This window comes from Papio anubis, chromosome 8 (assembly GCF_008728515.1).
Source record: "Papio anubis isolate 15944 chromosome 8, Panubis1.0, whole genome shotgun sequence".
Taxonomy (NCBI): Eukaryota; Metazoa; Chordata; class Mammalia; order Primates; family Cercopithecidae; genus Papio; species Papio anubis.
In genome coordinates this window covers 9,233,815-9,248,813 of record NC_044983.1, presented here as the reverse complement: position 1 = coordinate 9,248,813, position 14,999 = coordinate 9,233,815, and the positions used below count along the sequence as shown (strand labels likewise).

At 37.2% G+C, this 14,999-nt stretch overlaps 1 protein-coding gene across 3 annotated transcripts in view; it reads left to right on the top strand.

The window, feature by feature from the left end:
• Positions 1-14,999, top strand: part of TNKS (tankyrase) — a 227,012-nt gene that overhangs the window by 183,549 nt on the left and 28,464 nt on the right. For all 3 annotated transcript variants that reach the window (XR_002523692.2, XM_031669351.1, XM_003902438.5), the window contains exons 18-20: positions 7,511-7,699; positions 11,090-11,327; positions 12,023-12,105. Coding sequence is in view for 2 of the 3 variants with exons in the window: in XM_031669351.1 (XP_031525211.1) it covers positions 7,511-7,699; positions 11,090-11,327; positions 12,023-12,105 (510 nt within the window). In the remaining variant the exon portion in view is untranslated. The remainder of the gene's footprint in view (positions 1-7,510; positions 7,700-11,089; positions 11,328-12,022; positions 12,106-14,999) is intronic.

Sequence of the window (14,999 nt, the reverse complement as noted above, 5' to 3'; positions counted from 1 at the left end):
TTTAATAAGTATTAGTACTGAAATCATCTTGAAACTACAATATTTAAAGTTATCTTTCTAAAGATGAGTAATCTTTTATTAAAATTCATATACATTTTAACCTTCCTTCACATAAGGTTCTCAATTTCTCTGAACAACAAATACTTCTACCAAAGACTTGGCATGCTAAATATTTGCTGCTAACATACTACATATACATTACATGTAATTCTTGACCCTTAAGTTATAACTATACATGTATATCATTTGGATTTTATTATAATTTTCAGCACTTCTTAGCATAATTGTTCTCTTCATATGGTATTCTACTAATCCTTTTGCTTAGCTTCAGTTAAGAATTTATAAAGCCAATGGGATCAGTAGAACTGAAATTAGATCTTTTATCTTCTCTGTAAACCTGCTATGAGTAAGGACAGGTGGTGGCCATAGAATTATAGTAAAGCTTATGTTAACACTGTCAACTGTGTAGACTACAGTAGATCCCATACATTGTGGATGTAGGGAAGTTCTACTCCATTAGCTTGCACCTTTCACAGTCTTTATAGCAGTCACGATGGATAAGAAAAAGAAAAAATTTATAAAGTATTTTACGTTTTGATCCTCATTCTTCTCATGGGCTAGCGTTAAGATGTGTTCTACTCCATTAGTCTTCACCTTGCACAGTCTCTATAGCTGTCACAGAGGATAAAGAAAAGTGAATTTATAAAGTAAGTATTTTACATTTTGATCCCCATCAGTTAAGATGTTACTTACTCTACATGTGTGTCACTTGATGACCACTGTGAAGAGAGTAAAATGTACAGTGGTTCTCTTGGGGCTCAAGCGTAACGTAGAGTGCTGGTCAACCTTGTCCAACTTCATGTTCCCTTGAGGCTGACTTGCTGTCAGCTGAAGAGAGGTGTAATGCAATCAGTCTCCCGACCAGAAGTCCACTCTTTCATTTTCATAAACTTAATTCACCATCACCCATAACTCCCCTTCTCCTTTTCTAACTCCAAGTGAAAAAAAAATAATGAATACTTTTTTTCACTATCTCTTTTTATGTTTGTTAAATCCCTACTGCTTAGCTGTTTGTAAATGAAGGTAACTTACTGAAGTGAAAGTGAACAAAAAATTCTCCAGGCTATGTAAAGGGCATTTGATAGAGGTTTTGATCAGCCTGGTGCATCTCATCCTTGTACAGAAGAAGGCATATGGGCTACATAATATGTTTATAGCAGGTATTTTTACCTCATTGTGAGGGTGGATTGAGTCACTCAAAAATTTTTTCATGTATTAAACTTGTAAATTTAAAACTCAGGCATCCGCGAGTTGATGACTATAACTTTTTTTGACAAACTTTCACTTTGGTAGTTTCTAGACCTTTTTTTTTTTTTTTTTTTTTTTTTTTGGTCAGATACATGAGTGTGATAATACCTTTTTTTTGTTTGTTTTTTAACATGGGCAACCCACTTCCCTCAGCAATCTCACATGACCCACAGTGACTCTCGGTTGGCATTTTCCCCATTCAGAATCTCTGCAAAATAATTTTATTTAATGCCACTTGTAAAACCTATAATATAATCTATTATGAGTAACCAGTCAGTAACCATATTAAGTCAGTATTTCTCTTAATCTCAATTAATAGACTTAAAGTGAGGCTAGGCATGGTGGCTCACATCTGTAATCTCAGCACATTGGGAGGCTGAGACAGCAATATGGTTTAAGACCAGGATTTTGAGACCACCCTGGGCAACATAGTGAGACCGTATCTCTATATAATTATATTTTAAATAAATATTTAAAAAATAAATATTTATAAATAAATATTTAAAATATAATGAATTAAGGAGTATTTATTTGTACTCCTTAAATATGTATATTTACATATTTAAGGATATATATATCCATATATATATTTAAGGAGTACTAATAAATACGTATATTTGTATTTTTAAGGAGTACTAATATTAACACAATATAAAAAGTGTAAAAAGCTACATTGTCTCCCCTCAGCTAAGGAGTAGATATAACTATGTTTCTATTGTTTGTAGATTGATAAATCTGTGTATTTTTCAAAAGTTCCTTTTTATTCATTCTATCCTGCCTTGGCTGGACATTTTAATGAAATCATAGGGTCCCAGTCTACATTTCTATTAGGATGGCAAAACACTGATTATTTTATATTCATCCCATGAATTTGATGATGCTTGAACTAGCCTGGCCACATATAATCATTTTGTGGAGTAGATTTTCTGTGGCATATCGTCTGGAATAGAGCTTCTATACTGAAAATTAAGCAATTTATAGAGCAATTGTAGGTATAGTGTTACCCAGGGATCTCTACTTAAATAATTTCTTCTTCCTAATATTATTCTCTTTCCCATTTTCAGCTTGGAAAAAAAATGGCTCTTGTGTTTTAGTCTAGCACACTCTGCAGGCATCTGTGGTTTAATGGAGAAAGCTGAACTTAGAGTCTGAATATCTGGGATCTCTTTCCTCTTCTGTTTTATAACCCAGTAGTCTTCAGCAAGTGCCTAAATTTTTCTCATCTTCGGTTTTCTCAGTAGGAAAAGTTGGATTCCAAGACCTTCTTTCCAGGTTGTTGTAATGATTAAATGAGACTGTGCATGTGGAAATTCCTTTATCTAATGTAAGGGATTATAAAAATACTGTTATTATAAAATAACTTGCTTCATGACTGGGTGCAATGGCTCATGCCTATAATCCCAGCACTTTGGGAGGCTGAGGCGGGAGGATCGTTTGAGCCCAAGAGTTCAAGACCAGCCTAGGCAACATAGCGAGACCCCATTTCTACCAAAAAGTATATATCTATCTCTATATCTATATATATAGAGAGAGGTATCTCTATTTCTACCAAAAAGTATATATATATCTCTATATCTATATATATATATATAGAGAGAGAGAGAGAGATAGAGATAGATATAGAGATACTAAAAATTAGTAAATTCCTCGCTTCCCACAGCCTCTGTACTGAGCCAGTCAGAATAAGGGCTGCATGTCACTCTTAACATCTCACAGCCTTAGGAACAATCTATATATTTGACTGGCTCAGTACTGTATTAAATAAACACAGATTAATTGACTGGCCTGAGGATGAAATAATAATCTGAGGTAGCTGTGAAATTACATAGTTCTTTACTTATACAGTTATTTCTTGTTCATTATTCCTTCATACATGTTTACCTTTTTTCCGCTAGAGAGCCCAGTCTGCTCTGTGTGTCTTTGAGCCTTTTTTGTATAAAAAGAACCTCAGTTTTTCCGAATGGAGAAAAAAATACATATTTATTTAAGAAGCATCAATAAAAATTACAAGTTGCATGAGAGCTGATATTAGTGGTAGTGTGCCTTACTGTGTTGGTGTTATTTATATAACAATGCCTTGTATTATATTTGAATGCATGTTTACGCAAGACAGTTAACTTTTCTGCTAGTCAGTAAATGGCATTGATACTTATTACGACGAAGCATGTAAATTTATATAAGAGTAAATCAGTTGGCTGATACATTTTCTCTCAACTGTTTTTATTTTCCAGTGCTTTCTCTAAAATGGATAACATCTGGGGAATTTTCATGACATAATTGTAATAAAGCATCTACACAGTTAAATGGCTTTAACTGAAGCTAAGCACATTTCTCTTTCCCCTACTTCCCACCTTTTTAAAATTAAAGGCTTCCCAGTCTTTTTATGTTGTATTTGTCATTTAAAGCATTTTGTATTGCAGCTGGATTCTGAAACTATGTTAAATTGTCTGTTTCTCCTGGAAACATTCCAACAGAGATCAGTTTCTTTTCTGGACCATCTAGTTCAGTACTTTGCTCTTATATATTGTGTTGAATAGAATTGAACTGCTATTTATTGGATTTGTCAGCCTTAAATTCCAGTTACTATTTTTGCCTCTGTGGTATAGCTATGTAAAAGAATTAAACATCTTAAGAACTATATTTTTAGTCTATTTGGGTAGTAATATACTCCTTCCTGTTCATTGTTCTTTCAGACATTTGTCAGAAAATTTCACAAGCATGTAATTGGTTTGTCCAAGCATAAACTATAACTTCAATATAAAGAAAGCTTAATAATGCATACTAGATAATACAATTCATTTTATACACATATACACAAACATGTAATTTTCCTTGGACTTTTTGTAATTTTGGAAGCCTGTGTAAATTAGTCTACCAAATGATATTATTCTGCCAGTAAACACGGGAGTTCAATAAAATTAATCATCAGAAACAGTTTAAATAGCTTGTAACCTCACTGGGGAGAAGCTTGAAATTATTCTGTGCTTTTGGGTTAACTTAACAAAAACTACTGTCTTTTTTCAACATATAGCCTTTGAATAAGGGAGATAAATTACTAGGTTTGGTTTTGTTTTAGGTGATTTTGATAATACCACAAGTGGTACCTCTGTTTTCATCTTTTGTGTTAGAAAATTTAAAAATAATTAAGCTATAGAATTAATTTTATAGTGATAGTATAATGCCAGAAGAATCACCAAACATATCCTGTTCTGAGAAGCCTTAGTCTGATTATACTGCTTTTTTATTTTATTTTTTGTTTATGGGGTGTTTTGTTTTGTTTTGTTTTGAGATGGAATCTCACTCTTCACCCAGGCTGGAATGCAGTGGTGCAATCGTAACTCACTGCAACCTCCATCTCCCGGATTCACGCGATTCTTCTGCCTCCCGAGTAGCTGGGATTACAGGTGTGTGGCGCCACACCCAGCTAATTTTTGTAATTTAGCAGAGATAGGGTTTCACCATGTTGGCCAGGCTGGTCTCAAACTCCTGACCTTGAATGATCTGCTGGCCTCAGCCTCCCACAGTGTTGGGATAACAGGAGTGAGCCAACACACCTGGCCTACTTTTTGTTTTTTTGACAGTTTTTTACTTTGTATTATTAGAGCAAATGTGGAAACTTTCCTTAGTAGTTGACTGATCTGTACTTTTCTTTTTAGATAAATGTTCTTCACTTCGTTTTCAGAAACTACTATTTCTAAAATTAGGAAATACAGATATTTATATTACATAAAGTTAAATACTACCTCCGAAAAAGATCCAGTTCTTTTTGAAGTGAGTGTCTTCAAGAGTGCAGGGAAGACAATGATATTTTAAGGAAGATAGAAAGTGACACGCATTTAGTAGCACCTTGGGAACTTTCTTGGCCTTCCCTGTCTTTTTCCATTCTCATACATGTCTTCCTTAAAAACCTCAATGTATGGTAGTTGAGCAGCAGCATGAGTTAGAAATGTATTCTCAACAGATAATGTGCTTTTGAGTTAATTATCCAAACTGACCAAGTTATGCCTGGAAATGTGTCTGTAAAGGACATAAATGTGCCAATTGCACCGAATTATAGTGTTTTGGAGTTGAAATGGATCTCAGAAATAAGTGGTAACCAGCCTAACATCCTAAATGTATTTATAGAAATATACAAGTTATTTTTAATATTCCTTTTTTTTTTTTTTTTTTTTTTGAGATGGAGTCTCGCTCTGTCACCCAGGCCTGAGAGCAGTGGCCGGATCTCAGCTCACTGCAAGCTCCGCCTCCCAGGTTTACGCCATTCTCCTGCCTTAGCCTCCCGAGTAGCTGGGACTACAGACGCCCGCCACCTCGCCTGGCTAGTTTTTTGTATTTTTTAGTAGAGACGGGGTTTCACCGTGTTAGCCAGGATGGTCTCGATCTCCTGACCTCATGATCCGCTCGTCTCGGCCTCCCAAAGTGCTGGGATTACAGGCTTGAGCCGCCGCGCCCGACCTATTTTGAATATTCTTAAAAAGCCTATCTGTTGAATCAGTAGTGCCTATTGTGTAATTGATTGTCTTAGCTTATTTTATAAGGATTTTTGAGAAGAAGCTGAAGCCTTTTGCTATATGGAGCTCTTTCTTGAGTGAACCTGGTCTCCATGGAACTTGCTCCTATATTGGCTTTTATAGTCCTGCTCCTTTATAGTTCTTCTCCAGCTTCCATTTTTCCTTTTGTCTCCTCTGAGGATTTTTCTTCCACTCTCCTTGTCCAAAATACTGTTGTTTTCAAGGTTTTATCCACCTTGTAATTACCTTTCTGTATTCCTTTCCTTAATGAGCTCATTTGTCAAGTAGCTACAACTATTAATCCACTATTCCATTTCGTAATCTCCCTGGAGCCCCCAGCCCCAATCCTCAGCCCTTGGTAGGTATTGAGCAGATGCTGGTTAGTGGGTGAGTGGCGGGAGAGTGAGTGAGTGAATGAATGAATGATGCCCCCTTGACTGTGCTCCAGCCTCTTCTGACAAACCATCTACAGAATGTCTTTACTTGGAGGTTTTACCTCAGAAGGTGCCTACTATCTCAATGAGCCTTATCTGAGAGTTTCATACCTACTTCAACTTCCTTTTTTTTTTTAGATGGAGCCTTGCTCTGTTACCCAGGCTGGAGTGCAGTGGTGCGATCTCAGCTCACTGCAACTTCTGCCTTTTGGGTTCAAGCGATTCTCTTGCCCCAGCCTCCCGAGTAGCAGGGATTAAAGGCTTGCACCACCATTCCCAGCTAATTTTTGTATTTTTAGTAGGGACGGGGTTTCACTATGTTGGCCAGGCTGGTCTCGAACTCCTGACCTCAGGTGATCCGCCCACCTCAACCTCCCAAAGTGCCAGGATTACAGGCGTGAGCCACCGCACCCAGCCCCTACTTAAACTTTAACAACTCAATTTCTGTTAATAGTTCTATCTTATTTTCTAATCTTCTAGATTCTCCCCTCCTTCCCCCCTTCCCAAAAAATGTAGTCATCTTTGACTTTTTCTCTTCTGTTGTGAATGTGGCTTTCTAAACCCAATTTTTTTTCTTTCAAAATTTCTCAGATTTAGCCCTTCTTTTCCATTTTTCTGTAACTGTCAACGGTTCAGGGTCTCATCACCTCACGCCCAGGTTATTGGCATGTCTGCTGCTAACATTTCCTCCACCCCTCAATCATTTAGACATAATAGACCAATTTTCATAAAATGTTACGTTGCTTTTTCAAAGGCTGAAGCAAAAACATTGAGAATCTTTGAGATGAGTATTTCAGTAAATCTGATTGCATTAGGTTAGAAAAGAAATGGGAAGATAAGAGAATCAATGTGAATAGAATGCGTGTTTGAAAAGTTTGGCAGATCAATTAGACCATTAACAGAAGACTTGAATTAGGTACTAGTTTCACTCTACAAAACGAAACACCTTACATCATATTTGTTTTTAAAATAAAGCTGAATATATTAGAAGGATGAATTTTTTTGAAAAAAGCCCATGAACAGTTACAGGATAATAGTATAGTTGTGTAATTGAGATTTTAAAGGAGGCAAGAAAAGATGGAGTCCAAAGTGTAGGTAGAAGACTGAAATTCTTTTTTATTTTTTAGAAGAAACTTCTGTTAAGGATGAAAATGGAGATATAGAGGGAGTGAATTATTAAATAAAAACAAGTATACACGATGGTGCTTTACCAGATGATCTCATTCTTAATCTTTGTATCCTTTTCTTTTTCTTCAGCATGTTGACATAGCGGCATTATTGATAAAATACAACACGTGTGTAAATGCAACAGATAAGTGGGCGTTTACTCCTCTCCATGAAGCAGCCCAGAAAGGAAGGACGCAGCTGTGCGCCCTCCTTCTAGCGCATGGTGCAGACCCCACCATGAAGAACCAGGAAGGCCAGACGCCTCTGGATCTGGCAACAGTAAGTCCTCATTTCAGATACTGAGTATTGTTCCTTATACTTTCCGAGATGACATTAAATTCTCAGGCTCACCAGCTGACTTTTAGTCTTGTTTATTTCACTTAGAACAGTGATCTCCTTCTGAACATTTTTGAAATTCACACTTTTTCTATAAAAATATAATTTAAAACTCTAAGGCAAACTAATCAGTAAGTTAGTGTAATTTTTTTTGCCATTCTTAGCCTGCTAGGAAAACATGAATCATAAGAAAACACATTTTTAGAGTGTACCCTCACCTGCCACACGCTTCCTTTATAAACTTATCTCGTACCTTCTATATTTGGCATATTATTGTAGAGCAACTAATGTTCATGATGATTTACCTAAGTCCGTGAGATAGTCAAAGAAAAATTAACTCTGGGCAGTATTATTTAACTGCAGAGTCAAAGTTAAGCACCACATCCTCTTCCCTGAACTTTCTGAAAATCAGGGAGTTACTGTATAGTCACAATAATTTCTAATTTTTTAAGCCAGAAATGTTTTTTCAAGTTATATTCTGTTTCATTTATTTATTGCTGAGTAACTGTTTCAAAACACTTAGTGGCTTAAAATAATAATGATTTATTATTTCTTATGATTCTGTATGTTGGCTAGGAGATTCTTCTGGTCTTACCTGGGGTCACTTGTGTAACTGCATATAGCTGGTGGCTGGGGCAGAAACATAAAGACGGCTTCACTCATATGCCTGGGGCCTTGACAAATACAGCTAGAAGGCTGGGGCCTCTCTAGTCCCACGTGGCATCTCATCATTAAGTAGTCTTGTTGGAATTTCTTCACCAAATAATTGCGTCTCAAGAGGGAGAAAGCAGAGGCTGCCATTGTTCTTTAAGGCTAAGCCTGGAACTGACATGCTGTCACTTCCGCCACATTCTGTTGTGCAAAGTGAGTCATGAATTCAGCTCAGGTTCAAGGGATAGGAAAATAGATTCCACCTTCTTTGAAAGGAGAAGCAAAGATTTCATGGCCATCTTTAATCAGCCACAGTCTTCCCTGTGAATACAAATTAAATCTATTTTTCCGACTTTCAAATTACACTCACCTGCCACACTCTCCCCCAACCAACAAGGGGCACAGATAGTCATCACTGGGTCCTTAGCAGTTCTAAAATTCAGCCAGGCACGTGTTATCAGGGCTGTCTACTCTGGAGTTAGGGAATGGTGCCTGATTAGGGCCCAGTTCTGCTCCCAGGGAGTGGTTCACTGTGGCTGTCTTTTTCTTCCTTTCTTTCTTTTTCTTTCTCTTGAGACACAGTCTGGCTCTGTCACCCGGGCCGGAGTGCAGTGGCATGATCATGGCTCACCGCAACCTTGACCTGACAGATTTAAGCCATCCCTCCACCTCAGTCTCTTAAGTAGCTGGGACTACAGGCACGTGCCACTATGCCTGGCCTTTTTTTTTTTTTTTTTTTTACTTTTTGTAGAGACAGGGTCTTGCTATGTTGCCCAGGTTAGTCTTGAACTCCTGGGCTCCTCCCTCAGCCTCCTTCCTCAGGCTCCCAAAGTGCTAGGATTACAGGTGTGAGCCACTGTACCCAGCCTCTGTAGCTCTTGGCCATGCCCTCTGAATTATCCTTCTCTTTTCATAAGAAATGGATCGTATTTACAGCCAAATGGCTTTCTCAACCTTTTACCTGCTCCTAGAAATTTTGGGGACCCTAAGCCTTTTACTATTTTAATCTACCTGTCCCTTTTAGTCCAAAATAGTACAACTCTTCCTTTATAAACTTTTGGATTTCCCATCAAATTATGCACCACTCCATCAGCCAAAAGTCCCACCCACAAATCTTTTCAAGACAGGTCCCTCTGTAATATGGATTCCAAGTCAAGGTGCAGTGGGGCAATGCCCATAAGACCCTTCGAAGCTCTTTCATCTAGCCAAGGGAATTCACAAGGTACCACCTTAGAGGTTTTTTAAAGATTTTGAGGTAATATATCTATACTTCTGGTGATTTTTATTCTGAGGCCATGTTTTCCTGTCAGCACCCTAGATTTGACCTTTGGCCTGAGGCTATGCCTTACTTGAAGAGACTTTTGCTGATGGAGAGGCTGGGAATGGTGAATAATTTTATTTTCTAACCTAGCAAATCTTGGGTGAATACATTTCCTTAAAGAGAACTAAACAGTTCCTTTCTCTCTGTAAACATACCAGTCCAGCTGGCGAGGCAAAATTTGTTCTGGAAATTTCCTTAGCCAAATTTAGAAGTTTATTTAGGTTCACGTTCTGCCTTCTATAAGACCTCATGTGCCAGTGTTGCCAAACTTTCTGCTACACAGCATCAGTCCCCTTTCTCTCGCCTTCAGTAGCACTTGCCTGTCTTCCACTCACAGCCTCCCTCAGCAATAACCAGGCCACCCTTCACACCTCCAACCAAAGCCACATGTCCACCAGCACCCCACTTCCCGGTACTGGTGTGCATTTCATTTCTCTATTGCTGCACATTAAGCCACCCCCAAACCCAGTGAGGGTTTAACATGACGATTTGTTATTTCTCACACTTCTGGGAGTTGACTGGGCTCAGCTGGGCAGTTCTGCTGGTTTTGTAGTTACCTGCACCTGGGAACTCAGCAGAGGCTGGAGCTTCCAAGATAGCCTTTCATCCTGCAGGGCTCTCCCTGCATAGGATCTCACCCCTCAGTAGTCTAGCCCAAACTTCTGTACAGCATGACAGATGGCTTCTAAGAGAGTAAAAGTAGACACTGCCAATCCACTTAAAGCCTGGCTCAGAAGCCTCAGAACATCACTTCTGCATTCTATTGGGCAAGACAACTCACAGGGCAAAGCACATTCAAGGTGGGTAGAAATTCAAGGGGAGGCATGCATGTCGGGAGGAAGGAATTGATGGCTGGCTGTCTCTGGAGACTATCTCCCGCATACTCGAAAAGCCCGCATACTCGAAAAGCAGTTGCATCTAATACTTAAAAACTGTAAAGTTTATGAATAAATGAGCTAAGAGTGTCATCCCTTTGAAATTTCACCAGATGCTAATTCTACATGACATTATTAAGTGTAAAGTAAATAACCAGATTATTATAGCTGTTTAAACATAAACAAAATATAGTAAATATGGAAATTTTTCTAAAGAAGGGTGACAGTTAACACTGAAAGTGCTTTTTTTTTAATGAAAGAAGAAATATTTTTAAAAATTACATGGTTTCTCCAATTCTGTCTACTGAAACTACTGAAACTCTTTGGAGCTGTGGATAGGAGAAGGAATGATCAAAAACCAGAAGGGGATAGATAATGAGGCATTCATTAAGGAAAAAATCCACAAAGCATTTGGTTCTTAGTGAAAAACTTACCATTTCAATATATAGTCTTTTCACGTTTTTTTTTTTTTAATCATTTTTTTAGGCTGACGATATCAGAGCTTTGCTGATAGATGCCATGCCCCCAGAGGCCTTACCTACCTGTTTTAAACCTCAGGCTACTGTAGTGAGTGCCTCTCTGATCTCACCAGCATCCACCCCCTCCTGCCTCTCTGCTGCCAGCAGCATAGACAACCTCACTGGCCCTTTAGCAGAGTTGGCTGTAGGAGGAGCCTCCAACGCAGGGGATGGCGCCGCGGGAACAGAAAGGAAGGAAGGAGAAGGTGAGTAGACCCCATGAATGCTTATTTATTTATACCTTTTGTTAGTGGAGCAGAATTACTTTTTTCTATTGATAATTATTGAACGCCTCCATTAGAGACGTCCTGTCTGTAAATTTTCATACACACGACATCTTATAAGAAATATTTCTTCATAGAAGACTGCCACATTTCTTGGCATTGCCATTGTTCTTATTTCTGTATATTCTAGAGCATCTGTTTACAACCAGCATCTTATTGAACCACTTATACTGAAATTATGTCAGAACACAACTGAGAGGTCATTTCAGGAATGAAAACTAAAATGATAGCTGATACATTTAGATTTTTTAATTCATTAAAAGCTTTAGATTTCTCTATATAAGTAGCATTCTATAGTATAAATATTATACTATAATATTTTAAAATTAGTATTCTCTGTATTTTTATAAATTACAATAAGTTATAATTCTATATTCTAACCACATTAGAATTGATACAAATACTAATTTGATAAAGATAAAATGCTCTGCTTTTATTTCTCAATCAACTTGAGAAATAAAGTGTCTGAATTAAATCTGTGTATTCTGTATTATTTTATGCCATGTAAAATCATCTGACAGCCAAGGTTGTCAGAGTCATGTCTTTAAATGGATACTGAAATTTTCTTTATATTTAGAGAATTCTTTCTAAGAATCTTGAATATGTTTCTGTTTTAGTTACCGGTCTTGACATGAATATCAGCCAATTTCTAAAAAGCCTTGGCCTTGAACACCTTCGGGATATCTTTGAAACAGAACAGGTAAACACTCTTTTATATATTTGAGTCATTTAAACTAAATACTAAGAATTAGGCTGGATGCAGTGGCTCACACCTTAATCCCAACACTTTGGAATGCTTAGGCAGGATTGCTTGAGCCCAGGAGTTTGAGACCAGCCTGGGCAACAAAGCGAGACTCCCATCTCTACAAAAAAAAACCGAAAACATGTTTTTAAGTTAGCTGAGCATGGTGACTTACTGGGCTGCTGGGAGGCTGAAGCAGGAAGATCACATGAGCCCAGGAGTTTGAAACTGCAGTGAGCTGTGATTGTGCCACTGCATTTCAGCTTTGGTGACAAAGTAAAACCCTATCTCAAAAAAAAAAAAAAAAAAAAAAAAGAATTATTAATTGCCACCCACCTCTTTTCTCTTTTGCTTCTTATGAGCTATTTTTAAACCCACAACACATTTCTATAAGAAGCCAGAGGAGCCCAGTATTTTATACTTCTCCCCAAAATTGTCTAACAATTGAGAGTCTTTATTTTGTTTTATCTTTATAAGCAGCCTAGCACTTTGCATTTTATTACATGTCAAAGCTTAGACCATGCAACTACCTCAAAAGAATGTTTTCATAATTGTCCTTGGTTGTTTTGTTTCCGAAAAGTGTCAGTCTTTATTCATCTCATTTCATTATTCATGTGACTAGGCTCCTGAAGCAGTTGCCCATTAATTTGGAAAGCACAGTAGTACTTAGACAAGTGCACCTTTTAAGAATCACCCCTTTATGAAGTTTCTGTTGTCCACTTGGAATCTTAAATAATCTTGAACCAAAAGTTGGCCATACATTCCAATAGACCCACCCTATTTTGGGATCCATCTTAAATGTCTGTGAGGGTCTAAGGATGGAGTCATCATTAGGGCATTTATGAATTTAGGATTATTCTGTTTGTTTTACTGTTTTCATACAGTATAAGGAGTTGTAATATTGTATGCTTTCATTATTATGGTCAACTTTAAATATTGAATGCTGGTAAGTCCTGAATTTAAATGGACTATTGATATACATGAAATTTTAGAATGGAAAAGGTGTTTAGAGAAAATTTAGTTATTCTCCCAGGTGTAGGGATCGCCCTTGTATAATAACACCCATGTTAGTCCTCTAGCCAGGGAAGATACCTTGTTACAATTTGGGACAGGTGTAATAGAATGCTTGTAACTTAAAGTGTGCCAAAAACTGCCGGTAGGTATAATTCATTTGTTTTGGGCTTATGCTCACCCTGTTTTGCACAGAGATCTAATCTCCAGTCTACATATGTGTTCAGTTTTACAGGACTATACTCCCTACAGAGGCTGTAGGGGAGAATCTATTCCATGCCTCTTCTTGCTTCTGATGGTTGGCAGCTTCTTTGGCTTGTGGCCACGCTACTCCAGTCTCTGCTTCCATCTTCACATTGCCTTCCTGTCCTCTGTATCTCTTCTAAGGACATTTGCATTGAATTTGAGGCCACCAGTATAATCTCCTCATGTCTAGACCCTTAACATAATTTTGTCTGCAGATACTCTTCTTCCAAAGAAGGTGACATTCATAGGTTCTGGGGATTAGAACATAGACATATCATGTTGAGGGCCACCATTCAGCCCACTACAACACAATGTGTCCCTTTATATCTTTTTAAGACCTAGTCAACTTATCAGAGGTGTCAACCTTTCAACCACCCACCTCTACACATCTTCCCCTATTTTAGAATACATCTGTTTTTTCAAGTATTCTTTATATGACATAATTTTCCAGTATTTCACTGGCACCTTTGGCCCACTATGGTTCCCTTCTAGGCTTATAGTCAATTTGGAGTTAACTTAAAAACCAGGTCTTTTTTCTATTTTATATCAGTTATACTGTTAAGATTTTCTTCTGCTTTTTCTTTTTTTTAGCTACATTTTTTCATTATAGTTCATCTTTAATGCTCTTAATAACAACAGTTGAGTAGGGATAGCATTGGACTAAAGGAAGACCTTAATTCTAATTACTTTTACCCTCTTACTAGCTGTGTAAAATTGGACTAAAAGACATTTATCCTATCACTTCCTTTACCGGTAAAACCTAATGCCTACAAATGTTCAGAGAGTTAAAATTCTCGGTAATATTGTGCTGCTATGTCAGCTTTTAATACAGTGATGCATCACATGTGCCTTTGGTCTAATGGTTAGGACTTTATAGACTGCTGTCTATCAGATCGTTTTCTTTCCCAACCATTTATTCATCCCCTGGTTTGGAGCTTTCTTAGGAAAATATCCTAAACAGTAAGAATGCTTTATCCTTATTCCCTAACGGAAGGTGTGCAAGCTGTTTTAAAACCATTATACTCTGCTATTTCCATATTACAGCTATAGCTGTTCTTCCCAAATCATTTCCACAATAATTGTAAAATTTCAAACATATCTTTGCTAAACAAACCAAAGACCTTAACTCAAACAAATAATTCCAATGTACTGATGAAAGTTTTCTAAAGAATGTTAATTTTCTTCTTTTAGTCAGTTTGCATTATAATTTTATGTGTTATTTCTTTTTTACTTTATATTGTATATTCTCATTGTCAGTAACTGACTTCCTGTGGCATATTTATCACATTTTATTGATTTGAATAGTTTAATAGTTTAGTCTCCTAGTCACTCCTTCTGACAGCTTGTTCTGGTTTCATCAGTTTCATTGTTCTTTTTTTTACTGCAGTTTCATTCTGAGTAAATAGTTCCATTGATTTTCTTTTAGCCAGAATAATTTCTATAGCCTTTTCTTGATCAATACATAGATAATTGCATTTAATGTGTATTACCAAGCGCAGTTCTTTTCCTCCAGACAAGTGATACTACCTTTCTTTGTTTCTAACTGTGTCTGGCTCAATCATCAAGCAATCAAATGTATTTTTATTTTAATTGCA